Below are 16733 nucleotides of genomic sequence, written 5' to 3'. Positions count from 1 at the left end.
ATTTATATTTTATAGTAGTGGCACGAATCAATCTATATTCGTAATGAATCTTGGTAAGCACTCTAAAGATACCTTTGCTACTATTTCTAAATATAATGTTAAAAGAGAAAAAGCGAGTTGCAATATTCACAGTATAAAGTATGTAAAGTTTAGAAAACATGCCAAACAATACAGCACATCGCTGAGGGATATGTACGTCTGTAGTTAGGTCATAAACACATTCATCTGCCGTCTCCACCGACCGTAAAGAAAACACCGTGGGGGCAGGGATTTTTATTCACGGCTGCATCACCATCACTTGACACATGGTAGGTACTCCACATACAGTGAATGAAAGGACTAGAAAATAAATTCAGGTCGTATTTACTTCTGTGACGAGAGATAAGGGGAATGAAGCCGAGGAACTGCACAGCCTACAATTTACTTCTGATATTTTGCATAAGGTGGGTGATAGATTCATTGGCGTCGGTTACATCATCCTCTATCTGATTGAATGTCTGAGATTCCATAATTTAAAAAAAAAAAATTAGAAAAGGATTATAGTAATTCGAATTTAGTGTAAATGGTTTCTAGAATTTCTGAACTAGTTCCTCTTTTACAGCCAGAAGAGCTTATTTACCAGCGCACAGACAAAGCAGCCGCGGCCGAGCTACAGGACAGGTCATGTGACACCCATAAACCCCCGTGTAATCTGTGCGAGGAGTATAATCCCAAACTAGACGATTCTCAGCCTGGATCAATGGGAAATCGTTTGGGCAGTTGAATTTGAACACAGGTTTACAGATCCCGGGTACAAGTGTGATCTCTAAATCCCATGGCCCAGAAGGAGGCTTTAGCATTGGTGTGGCATGGGACAAATGGAAGCGAACTCCAGCGGTGATGGGTAGTTCCCCAAAACGTCTGCCTCAGACTGGAGCTCCACACCATGATTTTCTGGGTCTTGTTCAGACACATCATAATCCTCAGCTTAAATATGCCTCTTTTGTCCAGTTAGTGGCTTACTGAACTTCAGCTCATTTATAAACTTAAGACACGGAGATTAGTAAGAGCCTACTGAGTCCTTCCCTAGAATCCTTACAACTCTGTAAAACAGAACTCATTTTCCCAGTCTCACGACTGTGGGAACTGAGGTTCAGAGAGGTCCACATCCTTGTCATGTGCTAGAGGGGCTCTGGGCCCCACCCAAGCTGACTTCAGAGCCTGTCTGTCCTTTCTACTTCAGAAAGCTGCGTGAAGAGCAGCGTGTCAAATTGCACAAGACTAAATGTGGCCTCATTTAAGATACGACTACTAGAAAACACCAATTTACTCTCAATTTCAAATTCAGATGATAAAGCCTGATTGGAATCCCCACCTAGAACAACTAATTCCAGAAAAAATAATCTTTTTTATTTCATCTAATAGTTTCAGGATACTATTGATTAGACTCAAATCATCTGATGAAGTGCAAGGCAATTTATCTGTATTTTCTTGTTCAAACCATCTTGAAACCCAAATAAAGACATGTGTTATATGCCAAAAGAGAAGCAGATTTCTACAGCTATTGAGCAATAGGAAGCTAGCGGGGTCCCTAAATCTGTTTGGTTAGGGATGCACGAGAGGCTTTAGAATTGGCAAGGTTTCAATTCAAATGCCAGCTCCCATGCCATTGTCAAGTCATTTATCCTACCTCGAATTGTCCCTTCATAAGTAAAACTGGGACAACATTCCCCTACCTCATAGGGTTATTAGGATTAAATAAAAATGTATAAAAAGCACCAGCACAGAACCTAGTGAATAAGGGCTCAAAAAAGGGTAGCTATTTTCTTTCGTTCTCTGTTTAAAGTTCACATCCTTTGGACCCCATACCCATCATGTTAGCTATAAAATAGGATATCAAAAATTAAGTTGCAATGATGATGGTTATTCTAAAGGCAGTTTTAAGGCAATTTAGAAAAAGAGCCATGAAATCACAGGGCAAGTAATCAATATATGGCATTAATAGTCCTACAAATATTTGAAGCTTTCAGCATAAGCCCCAACTCTTATGCCTGGGTCTAAATAATGTCTGTATATATGTTACCAAGGAACAAAGGATAAACATATAACACTTGTTTCCAGTAGTAATCATAAGAGATTGCTCTGGGGGCATCATCTGACTGGAAATGCCAAGATTTTCATTATTTTTTTCATTTTCTCATGAACATGGGTCTGTGTCCTGATCTATATTTACATATTAAAAAATATATTTAAAAAAATCTCTTGCTCTATGTATTGAACTTGGCTATCCCCACTATTCGGCACTCCCTCTTTCGTGTGACACTTCAAACATGTTCCCGCCCTTAGGCTGTCATCTACTTTCTGTCCACGGGTCTGTTTCCTGCCCCACCACATACAGTACTTAAGGGCAAGGATCACTCGGGTTAATTCTTGAATCCGCAGGGATTAGCCCGTGTTAGGTACCAGCTATGGCTAGTGAATGACGACTCCAACAAAAAGGTGGTTATGTCAACACCTGACTCCCCATTGCATACAAACTGGACTTTTGTTTAAAAGGGAAAAGTCGAATCAGCCAACCGTGGCGTTTATTTTTATTAACAGGATTGAGAAGATACTGAGAGAGAAGATCATGGGCTGGAGGCCGCGCCACCTGACGCGGTGGAACAGGCACTGCACGGCCACTCTGCGCCACTTCCTGCCGCTGCTGGAGGAGAGTCGGGGGGAGGACGTGGAGGACGGGCACAGGGCGGGGCTGCTGAAGCAGCTGGGGGACTACAGGGTGAGTGCCAACGGCGCCCGCCCCAGCCCGCGGCCTTCCTTGCTTCCACCGGGAAATTCCTCCATCACGGGGTTTTGGGCATCAAAATGCCTACCTTGCTCCCCAGTGTGTGCATGAGGCAGCATAGACTAAAAGGTGTGATTAAAAGTTCAAATCTCAGTAATTAACCTATCATTAAATAGCAAAATATCTCTATAAAATAAAAATACCATCTTTAAGATGATCCTATAAAAAACAACTTTTATAAAATACACTTCAAGTGTTAAATAAAATGAAAACATCTGGCTAAATGTTAGACTCAACTGTGTGTTAAGGTGACACCAACCACTCCCCATCTGGTTTTTTTAAAGGATATTTTATTGTACTTTTCATTGCTAAGAAAAAAAAATCTCATTTAACAGACAATATGTCCTCTCTACTGTCTGTCGATAGTGCTGAGTGTTCATATCCTACAGCTGGACAATAAAACCTAGAAAGCAGTCTCCAACTAAGACAGTGAACCCTGCTGGCTAAACAGTGTGAAGTGGGATATCTAATTCTATTCACTGACCTAAACTGATCCGTGAAACTTTTAAGGCCAGGTTTTCAGCCAGGATGTTTTCAATTCAAAAAACAGAAAACTTAGTGCTGATTTAAGAAGAGGAGAGAGTCGCTATCACGGCTGTGTTTTTCTGCGCATCTCCTCACTTCCGCCGTGTGATGGCATCCTCGGGCTGGCTGGACAGTTCCAGGCAGGACTCACAGCTAGTGACAATGTGCAAACACAGTGCCTGTGCAGGAGACAGCATCCGTGGGCCATCATTCCCAGCCAGTTCCCTGAAACTCACTTTGAGACTCCCTGGGAACACACTCACCTCCCTGGAGATCCATTGTGGGGGCGGGGGGGTAGGGTGGAGGGAGGAGCAGGGGATGCACGGATCGGCTTAACCTAGGTCCCTGGAATACAGGGGTTACGTCAGGGAGAGGGAAGGTGACAGTGGAGGGTGACTAACAGGTGTCTTACACACCGAGTCGATGCACTAGCAACTGAAACAAACTAGACATTTAGTTCCTCTCCATTTTCTGTGTTAACACATAGCTGAATAGAAAGGCAGAATAAATGACTTTTAGATCCAGAAGGAAGATTTCTTACTGAGATTAAGAACTGCGTACATTCACACGGCGAAAAAAGTAAACCGCAATCTTTCAGCTTCCCTGATGTCTACGAATCTCGTTTTCCCCGGCAGTTCTCCGGCTTCCCGCTCCACATGGCCTACTCGGAACTGAGGCCGTTAGTCGAAGCGGTGTACAGCACCGGCGTGCACAACATCGACGTGCCCAGTGTGGAGTTTGCTTTAGCCGTCTACATCCACCCATACCCCAAAAACGTCTTGTCCGTTTGGATCTATGTTGCCTCCCTCATACGCAACAGGTAATTTTTTCGTTGTATACTTTTTATATTATGTAAAACTATAACTAAGATGAGACTATTTTTAAGTGATATTGATCACATCAGAAATTATTTGTGAATAATGAAATAAAATTATTTTCATACCGTACAAAATAAAGTGTTTTTATTTAGTAGTCTGCCGTGTCTCTCCACTTTGTCCCTAAACTTGACGCGACTACCCCGGGGCCCCTTATGCCGTGTGTTCGCACTTGCTCACCGTCCACCTGGGATGCGCTTCTCCTCTGCCTGTCCAGCAGAACAGCAAACAGCGCAACTTTCCTGGGGGCAAGGAGGAACTTCCCAATACAAAATTTTTATTTTTAATGCTGAATATGTCATAAGACCGTATCTTACAGAAATACTAAGCAAGCACACATGTATATACATGCATGCACACACACACGCGCACGCGCACGCACACACACACTGAAGCAATATAGTATTTTAGGGGAAAAAGGGAATAAATTTAAACATGAATAGAGTAGTTTAAAAAATTAAGCCATTGCTATGGACTGATTGTCTGTGTTCCCCGCACTCCGCAATGCCTGTCTTGAGATGGCATTTCCATACCTATGGAACAGTACTTGGAGACGGGGCCTTTGGGAGGTAATGAGGGGATGAGAGTGGAGCCCTCCAGATGAGATCTGTGCCCTTATGAGACAGAGAGAGCTTGCTTCCTCTCTCTAGGCCACGTGTGGATACAATGTGAAGATGGCTATCTGCAAACCAGAATGACAGCCCTCACCAGAAACCAGACCTGCCCGCGCCTTGGCCCGGGGCTTCCCACCTCCAGAACTGTCAGAACTATTTGTTGCGTACGCCTTTCAGTCCATGGCATTCTGTTACAGCAGCCCAAACTAAGTCAGTCAGATTACACTAAGCCATTCAACAGGATTAAGCGCATGTGCTGACATGGGAAGAAGTACACAGACCAGAAACACGTAAACAGGACTTCTCAACTGCAGCATCACTGGCGACCTAGGCCATGTAATTATCTGTTGTTGGGGATTGTCCTCTGCATTGTAAGATGTTTAGCAGTATCCATGGCCTCTGCCCACTAGACGCCAGTTACATCCTTCCCCTCTGCTAAGTGACGAAAACCCAAAATGTTTCCCTATGGTGCCTAATGTCCTTTAGGGTATAAACTGCCTCCAGTTGAGAACTACTAATGTACTACGAGGAGGATTTCACTTAAAACAAAACAAAGAGGGACCAAATTAAGGAAACTCTTTCGCCTTTAGCTATATTCCCTTGTGTCTTCTGTTATCAAATTGTATGATAACTATGTTTACATGCCTCTGATACCTGTACTATGAACTCTTCAACAGAGTCCAAGGACTGACCCGTGACAGTCATTACCAATGTAGAGACAAGACAACACAGTGGTTACACGCATGAAGACTAGAGAAATCCTAGTTCTGCCACTGACTAGCTGGAATACATGGACCAGTTCCTTAACCTAGTCCTTACTTTCCCCATGTGAAAGATCGGGATGATTACAAACCTACTGCACATTGCTGTCACGACTGAGCAAGTCAGTACACTTGAGGTACAGCTTGATCCCTGAACAAGAGGAGTTGGGGCGCCGATCCCATACTCAAAACCCACATGTACCCTTTGATTCCTCAAAAACTTAGCTGTCCCTCAGAACTCATGGGGGACTGGTTCTAGCCACCACCCCCGCACACACACACACACACAGATACCAAAATCCTCAATGTTCAAGTCTCCTATGTAAAATGGCATAGATCGATGCAGTCAGCTCTCTGCATCCAGACTCCCAACCACAAATCAAGAAGAGTAGAGGTATTTACTGAAAAAAATCCACGTTTAAGTAGACCTGCTCAATTCAAGTCCAAATTATTCAAGGGTCAACTATATTTAGGACACTGCCCAGCAGTGAGCACGTGGTGTCCGTCAGGTTCCACAAGGATTTTACGTAACTGTTGCCTTTCATCTAAGAATGAAGTTTCAATAGTTCACAAAGTCAATCACAAAACTAAAGATAAATTTAAGTGCAGTGTTTCATTAAATATTAACTATCCCCTTAAGTTAATAATAAAACAGCGATAATGTATAAAAGTTAAAAGCAGATTATGCTATCTCCCCATGCAACTGGAGGGAAGGTGATTAGCAGAAAAACAGTGAGTTTCCTCGTGGTTGTGCTGACGTACCGAAGTCAGCTTGGTTCAAGCCTGCCAAGTCCTATTTAACGGTTTGCTAGTATCAGGCAGCACAGGACAAAGCAGAAGGGAGGCAATTCAATTACCTGGAACCCCTGGGGAAATTAGCTGCTCGAATTATTTAATTTAAAAAGATGACATTTAAAGCCAAGCCCAGAAACATCTAATGGTGAATTTTCTCTGTAAGTATTATAATCAACCCCCCTCCACCACCCTCTCCCCCAAATACCATACTCTTTTCTGACTATATGGGAGATAAACTCTGGTCCTCCCCTGATGACTCAGGACCTGGTTACAGATGAGCAATCTTACCATGCGGTTCATGTAACGACAGATAAGGTGAAGTATGGGCTTGGATGGGACTCACTCCAGAAAAAATCTTGTCATTTATTTTCTTGAAATAATCCCTTATGTCAACTTTTCCAATAAACTTGGTTAAACACTCATAGAAATAAAAATATAATAACTACACAACAGTCAACCTTACAATATAAAACTTCTGACCCTGTTACTGCTCAATAAGCTCAGATTTCAAGTTTTCTGAGGCAATCTAAAAAGTTTACTTTGTGCTTAGGCCAGATTTTCAAAGCAGGTCACAAAAGACATGACTACTTCAGTTTAAGAGCTACAGACTCAAAGTACGATGGTCAGCTTATTCAGCTGCCCTACGCCTCGTGCAGGAAACTGGCGCTGGTCCCAGCATTCAGTTCGCCAATGTTAACAGGAATGGAGTCGAAATGAGAGACCCTACAGAGAAAGGCACAAGTTTGGAGAGTCGTTGGACGTAACCCTTTAGAGCGGGTCTTCCCTTGGAGTGTTTAATTCAAATGTGAGTGACATTTAAAAGCAAGAATAATTTCTTATTTATATGCCCATCGAACGATTCCTCTCTCTTCTTTGGACAACCCCCCTAAAATAAAGTTTTCCCTTAGCTTGAACTGAAACCTGTCTACCTATAGTTTCTCTCTCCTACTCTTCCTATCCCCCAATAAAACAAACAAAATCATTCCTGGGACCCAAAATAACAAGACTGCAAGATTACTCCCTCTTCCACAGCCTTGCGTGTATTTCTAAAACTAACTGGCGTGGCACCCACTATTCTCTTCTTCGTGACACAAAATCATATGTAGCATTATGTAAAAATGACTTTTCTGAATTGTAGGTCTCCGCCCCTATTATCTTTTCCCACAGCAGTGAAGATAAGCATTCAAACTCTGACTACTGCACAATTAATTTCAAAAAGACTATTCAGCTCAACGAAATTAAGTTATCTGTCTAAAACTGTTCCTTGGGGTCATGATTTCATGGGGGCTCAAAAGACAAAATATTTAGTCCTATTTTACACCAAAGTAAACCTGCATTGAGATTTATAATAAAATCAAAACACAAAAGAAATTATATGGTAAAGTCCTCAAAGTAGATTTTATTTATACAGTTCTTCAAATGATCGTGGAATTTTTAAAAATCTCTCCCAATTTGACAATTTAGGGACAGTGGTAGGAACCAGGGGTCTTTGAAGAAAGCAAATACAAATAAATTGGTGCTTTGCTAGCTCACTGAGCTAACACCAAGAAGCCAATTTATTCTATCATTTTAAAGAATCTTATATGTGGGTATGTTTGAATTGGCCCTCTGAGAATTGTTCAAATAAAGGAAACATTATGGAAAAGAGACTTGTTGCCAAAATGTGCAGTCTTTGAAAATAAAACTTCAGAAATCTATGTTTGAAAAGATCTACAAAGCTTGGTACAGTGTTTATACAGAAAGAGAACCAATAACCCCCACTGACTTTGAAACGCAAAATAATCTAAAAAATACTTTAAATGGCAAGGCATTAGTGACATTTTTTTCAGAGCGCTCAATTTAAAAGAAATCTGATAAAACTGTTCTCACCCTTATGAAAAGACCTAATCTCTTTCTAAAACAAAAACGAGAGAAACAACACTGTACAATAATTCACTGGTAAATTAAGATTTCTGAGGCCGTAAGGAACAGGGCCAAAACAAGTCACACTCAAAAAGGGATGGTTAACACAAGAAATGTGCTATAAGTAAAGTGCATGAGAGGAAGCCTGCTCAGCTAAATGAAGTAGACAAAGGTCAGAAGTCAAGGGTCATTCGCCAGAGCGGCAGCAGGCTCGAAAACCACACTGCAAATTCTGGCATCCGCTGGCGGTATCAGCATGAGGACCTGTATAAAAACAGAGAAGTGTGAAAGGAGGAATTTCTTAGGGATCACATAAAAATAATCGTGCTTATGAAAGAGCTACAAAATTTGATTTTTTTTTTTACTACCAATGCACTTATAACATAGAAGTAATATCTCACAATGCATGTATAAGAAATTATCCAGGGACAAAAATGCCAATAGTTTGACTTTAACTAATACATCCTTGATGGTCCAAAACATAAATGAAAGAAGGGAAATGATATTTTGGCAACCGTCTTACAAAATAAAAATCTGAGAAGAAAAGGAGATAACCCGCAAGCCAGAATGCCAAGCTAACCTAGATTCTGTATAGTCTGAGCATCCTTCCTAAAATGTGACTGAGGCCAAAATGGCCTTGTCGGTAATAGCAGTATTGAGCAATTACAATAAACATTACATTCAAAATTTTTAAAAACTCTATGGACAGACTTTAACGTGTTTGCCGTATTTTTATCTAGCATCCGCAGCCAAGATAAATCATATAATAGGGTTAAGTGAAATTACTTTTCAGAATTAAGTATATAATGAGTGATTAAATAAACATATCTAAGACATAAAGATTCATCTAAGACATAGATTCAACTACAAAGAAGAGAAATAACACTTGTGGAATAAGTGACATTTTATCCCTGTCACATTATACTACCTAGACATTAGATAAAAGATCGTTAGAGAACATAGCTGAGAATTAGAACATGTCAAAAAAGAGATATCATGGCAAATATTCAAATGTCAAGTACTCTGAATGAATCACAGTTTTCATAAAGGCAGGCAAGTGTGGAAAAGGATGTTTTAACCACACTAAAGCCTTTCAGTAGTCTGCACCATGAACAGAAAAAGAGCAATTCATTAGTTCTTTACTCATCAATCAGAACCACAATACTTGTCATAGGTAAGGATCATACAGAGTACGTGGAAAGTAATTTTATCATAGACTATGTCAAATGGGTTACAACTGAAAAATCACAGTACTCTGGATTGATATCTAGTTTAACTCAGAAACATTTTAAATTAGCTGTTTTGTTTTTTTAAATAGCAAAAGAAGGCCACTAAGCTAATACAAACCTAAGAAAACTTGCAACCGAACACACAGAACACACTAATTTCCCAGAATTTAACTCTCCTTTGTATCCTTTGAGCGGCATATGTAAAATACAAAGGGCAAATTTCTTAGGACATACCTTCGATGAAATGTAACATTCACCTATTTAACTATGGAAATAATAAAGTATCTTTCAGGGAAAAAAAAAAAGCTAATAAACGTTACAAACTGTAACATGTGAAACTGCAAGAGCTTATTTCATTTATTTTCAAATACTTATGTTTAACTTTAAAACTGATGCTGTGCCTGTGACATGGAGAACAGGTGTGGAAATGGGCCGTGGGAGATGAAAGACTGACTGCGGGTTGATCACTGCCGATGCTGATGCTACACAGGAAGTCATGACTGCATGTTTACATGTTAAATGTTTTCCATAATAAAAAGTCTAAAATTATTTCAAATATAAAATTGAATTACAAGCCCATTTTTATTTAATCAAAATTAAAATCTGTTCTATTTTTACATGAGTTGACTGTGTCAAACATTTAAAATTCACCAAGTAGCATTTTTGTTAAGATTATTTTTCCCCAAAAATAAGACACGAGGTTAGTCATCTTAAGCAAAGTCAAAACACAATTTCTTAGAACACATTACCAGGTATTTATTAGAAACGCCCTGATAAGGAATCCCATGGTTTGAAACTCTTCTTCCTGTCAACATTTGACCGGGTTTTCTCTTTAGATATATTTTCTGCTTTTGTCTTTTTAACGCCCCCGTCTCGTCTTACCTCGGCCCTTGCACGCGGGGTCACTGCTCCACCCACCGACCACCCAGCGCCCTTCCCAGGCCCAATCCCCTGCGTCACCACCGTCATCCTGCCCTGACATTCAGCCCCTGCGAGAAAATGCTTATGCTGGTGGTTTCTGCAAAAACTTATCTGATTATCATTTTCTCAGTATTTAGTTCTATTTAAAAATTTTTTTAAAGGAGAAATAAGAGGAAAGAGACATGGGGACTTTCGTATAATTTTCCAAACCAAAACTCCCTAAAACACTTCCAAATGTCTATATTGCGATTTTTAAAAACGACAGAATCATAAAGAAGAAACATTATATAGAATTCAACAGTGGCCTGGGGAAAAAATCATAAACGATGACTGAAAGCAATGAACGTGAGGGATGTCACTACTTTTCAAGGGAGAAAATAAAAAGGGAGCCTTCAAAAGAGCCAAGTCGATTAAAGAAACTATTCTAGAGAGCCTTATCTTTCCCAATACCACACAGCTTTTCACCATCTTCCCCAAAAGACAGGGCCGAGCAGCCTCAGTCTCCGCCCTAGCTCCCTGGTCACTGTCTGCTCTCAAAGGCTGAGGAAGGGTGGTAGGGAAAACAGGGAAAGAAAAGTGTAGAAATAAAAATATGTGCCCCACATTAGGTAGAAAGTAACCCGACCTTATTCACCAGCTTCTCCTAGGTCCTCAAAGTTCTTGCTCACACTGATATAAAATGTGCCCTCTCCCTCAAATATGTACTAGAATGACTATGTTTCAATGGGATTCTAAGTGTACAGAATAGAGGGAATTAATTTATCAGTGTTTTCAACTGTGAAAGTAGGATCTATCTAGAGAAACCTATAGGTATTTAAACAGTAGCTACCTCAAAACTACAATCCCATCATAAGGCCAACCACAGAACAGATGTCTGATCCTAATAATCCATGAAAGCGATGTCACCCATGAAGAGAGTTTATGCTGCTGAAGGTCTGAGGCAAATTGAAAGTGAAGACAAACACTGTCTTTAACTTCGGTTAGTCTCATATTGCATAAAATAGGAGACCGGCAATTTCCAAAGCATGGAGATCGTAAGTAATGTTAACAGTAAGATCTTCAAGCATCACAGAAAGACTGTTCAGAAAAGGGAATAAATGGATCACAGAATAAATGGACAACAGAACGAGTGAGGCAGCATTAGAAACACAACTAAGGCAAGTTATGTTGCCAAGCAGCTCGAGCAGACAGCTGTGCTTCCGAAGACACTGACAATTCCAAAGGTTGCGCCCTTCAGACATCTGACTTACACCAGCAACTGTCTATCTCCACACAAGATAGAAGACTCAAATGGTTATAATATATGAGGGCTAAATTACATTAAAGAATAATAAAAATTAGAAAAATAAAATTTGCATCATCATTCATATTAAATAAAATCTTTAAATGCATGCTAAAGAACAAATTTTATAAAAAAGCATTTTTTAAATGTTAGATTTAAAAAAACTACAACGGTAGCTGTGGTTATTTTCCCAAATTTTTATTAGAGTGACTTGTTTCTCCTGAATTTTAAGTATATCATTTAGACTATACTTCTGCACTTACCTTCACTTACCTGTAATTCCTCTTTAACTTAAGTTAGAAATATAAGAGAGCAAATCATCTGAGATTGTGTCACCTCCAGAACTATGAGCTAATCTATCTTAATTCATAAATTATACATATATTGAAATGCAAATCAATACAAAAAGTTTATCTCCTATCATTGTTCAAATGCATTTCAGAGCTCTAAAACTATGCAATTCCATTTAATACTTCTTAAATGACAATTTAAAATTTTTTTGTATTTCAATTTTAACTTTTTCGATCAAATGACAAATTTAAATATATAAAGGATCATTCAAAAGAGTCGAAAATGGCATTTTATATCAATGTTTAGTACAGTGTCTTCCTGACAGTAAATACTGTTTAAATATCTGATTACTAAATTACCTTCTCCAAAATCTGTGCTAATGCTTAGGAAACAGATCATTCTGCTTTAGTTATTATCACTTATTATTTAGATAATGAATGGTTTATCAGTATTTACTTCTTTTAGTTAGTAACCTGGTAGTTAGCTATGTAAACTTTCTTTTGATAAAATACATTTTTAGTTAAATGTTATTCTCAAATATTTAAATATAATATGTCACTTAAATATGCTCTATTATTCTAAGACCATGTACAGTGTATATTAACTACTTTCAAAAAGAATAAAAATAATAAAAAGGGGCCCCCTGAGCAATCACTAAATATTTACTGTACAGGTTGAGCTGTAGTAAAAGATACTGGATCACGTCATCTTGCAAAGCTGAATGCGGGGCAACTCTATCCTAACACTTCCTAGGCTGTCCACATGTCCTTCTAAGGAACAGATTATCCCAGAGCACTGCTTTAAGAGCACTGGCTGGAACTCTGAAACACAGGTGATATGACAGGTCACCTTGTAAACTTTAAAGGATTTCCATTTCCCAAATCATGCTTTAAGAAGCTGTAAAAGGAGACTTAATATTGGGTTATACAATCACTGTCAATTTAGTTACAAATCTTTCAAAGTCAGATATCTTCATTAAAATTCATTTATTGAAAATTACCACTCACTCATCAAAAAAAAATTCTTACATTCAACAAAAGGAATGAGTCAGCTCCTTTGGAACACTTTAAAATTTATATATTCAAAACCAGTTGAGATGAAAAGAATGCTAACATCCTAACAAAATGCAAAAGATTTCAAGTATTTAACTTTATCCCATCATCTAAATTATTTCAAAAAGTTTTTAAAATTACACAGAACAAGTACGTAGATTATAAAAACGAACTGAAACCAATCTCCCCCACCTCATGACATCTCTATACCCAAAAATAAATGTAACAAATTAGGTTGTGAAATTTATTCCCATGAGCATAACCTATACGAAAATCAATGTGGGCAATTCAAGGGCAACAAACAAATAAAATGCTACTCTTATAAAAATAATTGCTTACTGACTACTTTTCATAATATGGCCCGTAAGCCTTAAGAAGTACAACATTGCACCTACAATGACATGACTGCACATTTTAAAAAAAAAAATCTCCCTTCTCAAACTCACTGAATCCACACAAGCAGCAAGGGCTTCACCATAGTGATCATACTTTCGTACACTTAGGTTGCAACTAAGATTTTAGGCATTCACTTCGCCCTTCCTTGATTATACACTAAGGGCAACAGGGAAAGAAATGCTCCGACTTAGTGTCGCTACTTCAAAACATGAGAGTTCATCTCCTGCATCACCGATGTGATTCCAGAAGTAAGAGAGCTGCTATCTCGTCTCCTCATACATACTTCAAGGAAAATCTATTCTCTGAGAAACAGCAGATTTGCTAACTTCTTTGCTACTGGTATGTCATTAAGAGAACATTCCTCTAGTCTTCCTGGCTCCTTCCTGTCCATTGTTCTGCCTCAGAGAAACTCATCATCTTAAGAAGAACTGGACTCTCAAAGACAGCAATACATGGCATTAAAAGACAGGTGCATAGCAGAATCTGAACCATCTACATTTTTTTTTCCAGTTATAAACACAGGTTGACTTGCTGTTTACTAACAATTGAGGAGCAGCTTTTTATGCTTCTGAGAATTTCAGTCCCTACCAGTGACTATCAAATGCTCAAAAGGGCACTGAACGTACTCTGCAAAGGCTTACCGAAGAGGCTCGTTGTGGGGTACGGTAGGGGTAGGCTTAAAAATCAGAACAAAATAACTCAAGTAATGTTTATCTGATGATTGTTAAAAGTAGGTTCAGGAATCAATCTTCAAGATACTCCAGGACTCTGAGTCAGGCCTAAGGCACCTCGGCCTCTTCCCCAATGCCGCCCTGGACCACTGTCCTCAGTCTTCCATGATTCATCTGGAACCAAGGATCCCTGAGGAACTCACATTACCGAAGTCTTCCTTTTTCCACTATATTTTATAAAGTTCTACAAGAAAACTGAGTCTATTGTCCCTAAGAAATCATACCTCTAAATTGTTAATTAGTACTATAGCATTCTAAAGGAATTTCCCAAAACTTCATAAGAATTTTAGTATTTCGACAACAACTTGCCATTTTGGAATGACTAAACTATTACATATCTCAAAAATCTGCAAAAAAAAAAGTATACCGTCAGAGAAGCTAATTAATGAAAACATATTTGATTTTAAATTTTATCAAATATAAAGGACTAAATCTGAAAATAAAAGTTTGGTAATTATAAATCTAGAAAACTAAATAGAAAGCCTAAGAATGATCAGAACTGTCAAAACGTTTAAAATCACTTTCTTCAAAATGACCTCGTTGTTAAAAGGCGTTACCGTTAATGTTGTCACAGTAGTAGAAATATTCATCGTTTAGAGAAGGACATGCTGAAACCAGATCCTGCAGGCCTGCACCGGTCACGGTAAGACAGCCAGAGAGATTAAGGTGCTCCAAGTAAGGCAGCCCTCCTCCCAGAGTCAAAACCCTGGAAGAGAAACAATTCGACAATTAGATATGTTGATCTATAAAAACAAATGTAATTTGATGGCCCACCGGACCACTATTAATAGAACTTTCAATTTGATAATGAGAAAACTTTAGAGTTTCTATAAATCACGATAACTAACTTCAACTTAGGCAGAAATACATTTAAATTGAGAAAACTTTCTACATTTTTCCTAAAGACATTCAATAAACAAGTTTATGAATATTTTTTTTTTACAAGAACATTATAGTAATTCAATTCTTAGAGGAAAGAAGTCCTGAATCCTGGAACTGTAATCTTAACTGTACTCCCAGATTGTCTTAGTAAAAATTATCATGAAAATCACTGATCAGTTTGGTAGTTCCTCAAAAAGTTATAGTGTTAGCATTTGACCCAACAATCACTCCTTTGGATGGATACCTAAGAGAACTGAAAACACATGTGCACACAAAACGCAAACGAATGTTCACAGCAACATTATTCATATGAGCCAAAATGTGGAAACCACTCAAATGTCAGTTAATGAATAAATGGATAAACAAAATGTAGTTATCTATAATACTGTATATTACATAGCCATAAAGTACTGATACATGCTGCAGCATAAATGAACCTTGAAAACATGCTAAATGAAAAAAGCCAGACACAAAAGGCCATACACTGTATGATTCCATTTATATGAAATGTCCAAAAGAGGCAGAAGAAAGCAGAGACAGAAAGCAGATAGGTGTTTGCCAGCAGCTGGGGGCAAAGGGGAATAAGGAGTGGCTGCTAATGAGTATTGGGCTTCATTTTAGTATGATGAAAATGTTTCTAAATTTGATAGTGGTGATGGTTGCCAACTTTGTGAATACTCTAAAACCAATGATTTGTATACTTTAAAAAGATAAATTGAACAGTATGTGAATTACATTTCAATAAAAATGAAAACCTCTAATGGCATATATTACAAGAATAAAAACATTTATATAAATAGGATAAAATGAGAAGTTGGCTAAAATGACAATGGCCGCACTGAAAAATATCAAGAACAAAACTGAGAACATTAACTTTCTACACAATAATGCTTTAAGTGGTCCCACAACAGCAAAAATTGGGAAATTGGAAACTAATCTTGACAGGGATGTCGAGAAACAATAAAATAAATTTAGTAAAAAAATAATTTATATAGTTATGCAGGTTCATAGAAATTAGAAAGTAAAGGTAAGTAAAAGTATGTAAACTATTAATTGAGATTAGAAAAAACCACAGAAATATATATTCAGTGAGAACTACTGAATGGCAAAGATTAGTACATTTCAGTTTTGTAACTGCATGTGTAAAAGAGAAAACTGATCTATTAAAAACAGCTTAACAAAACCCTAATACCCTAATACATTTGACTGAAAAAAATTGTTTTGTTTTTGTTTTTTCAAGTCAAAGATTTCCTCAATCCACCCATGAAGTTTAAATTAACAACAGTGGCAACTCAGAGCCTCAGTGGCTTGCCTGGGCTGCAGCGGTTAGAGACAGCATTCTTTAAAGGAAAACAATGCAGGATTTAAAGGTTACTAATTCTTTTTTTTTCCTATAAAGTTGAATAGCTCCTAACAAAAAATAAAACAGCTTTTAAAAAGTGGTGTAGAAGTTCTCAGAAGGTAGCTCAATGCAGAGATTGCTTTCATGCTCTAAAACCTAAAATTTTTCAGCACACTGAGGACAGATTGCATGGAATATAAAACTTCATGTCGCAAGTATACTTTAAGTACACAAATCATTTGTAAACTCAATGGCCTCACTGAGCTGAGTGGGAAATCAAACTAATCGAAAGTAAATAAGCAATTATAACA

General features: G+C 38.2%; 2 protein-coding genes across 9 annotated transcripts in view; one reads left to right on the top strand and one right to left on the bottom strand.

The window, feature by feature from the left end:
• Nucleotides 1-4562, top strand: part of CC2D2A (coiled-coil and C2 domain containing 2A) — a 101646-nt gene extending 97084 nt beyond the window's left edge. For 3 of the 8 annotated variants that reach the window (XM_025051770.1, XM_015594913.2, XM_015594915.2), the window contains 3 exons: nucleotides 602-660; nucleotides 2581-2758; nucleotides 3985-4560. In XM_025051770.1, the coding sequence (XP_024907538.1) occupies nucleotides 602-660; nucleotides 2581-2758; nucleotides 3985-4173 (426 nt within the window). In that variant the 3' untranslated portion in view covers nucleotides 4174-4560. Of the gene's footprint in view, nucleotides 1-601; nucleotides 661-2580; nucleotides 2759-3984 lie in introns of all 8 variants that reach the window. The other 5 variants (XM_015594914.2, XM_015594916.2, XM_015594912.2 and 2 more) reach the window with 3 other exon arrangements.
• A 3208-nt stretch (nucleotides 4563-7770) lies between these two features.
• FBXL5 (F-box and leucine rich repeat protein 5) overlaps nucleotides 7771-16733 on the bottom strand; it is a 24832-nt gene continuing 15869 nt past the window's right edge. Inside the window, exons 9-10 of the mRNA XM_006918983.3 lie at nucleotides 14756-14904; nucleotides 7771-8560 (exon numbers count right to left, since the gene is read on the bottom strand). Coding sequence (XP_006919045.1) covers nucleotides 8484-8560; nucleotides 14756-14904 — 226 coding nt within the window. The 3' untranslated portion in view covers nucleotides 7771-8483. The remainder of the gene's footprint in view (nucleotides 8561-14755; nucleotides 14905-16733) is intronic.

Source organism: Pteropus alecto, unplaced genomic scaffold, assembly GCF_000325575.1.
Source record: "Pteropus alecto unplaced genomic scaffold, ASM32557v1 scaffold5, whole genome shotgun sequence".
Classification (NCBI taxonomy): Eukaryota; Metazoa; Chordata; class Mammalia; order Chiroptera; family Pteropodidae; genus Pteropus; species Pteropus alecto.
The sequence above is the reverse complement of the archived record's forward strand: the minus strand, read 5'-3'. Positions and strand labels throughout refer to the sequence as shown.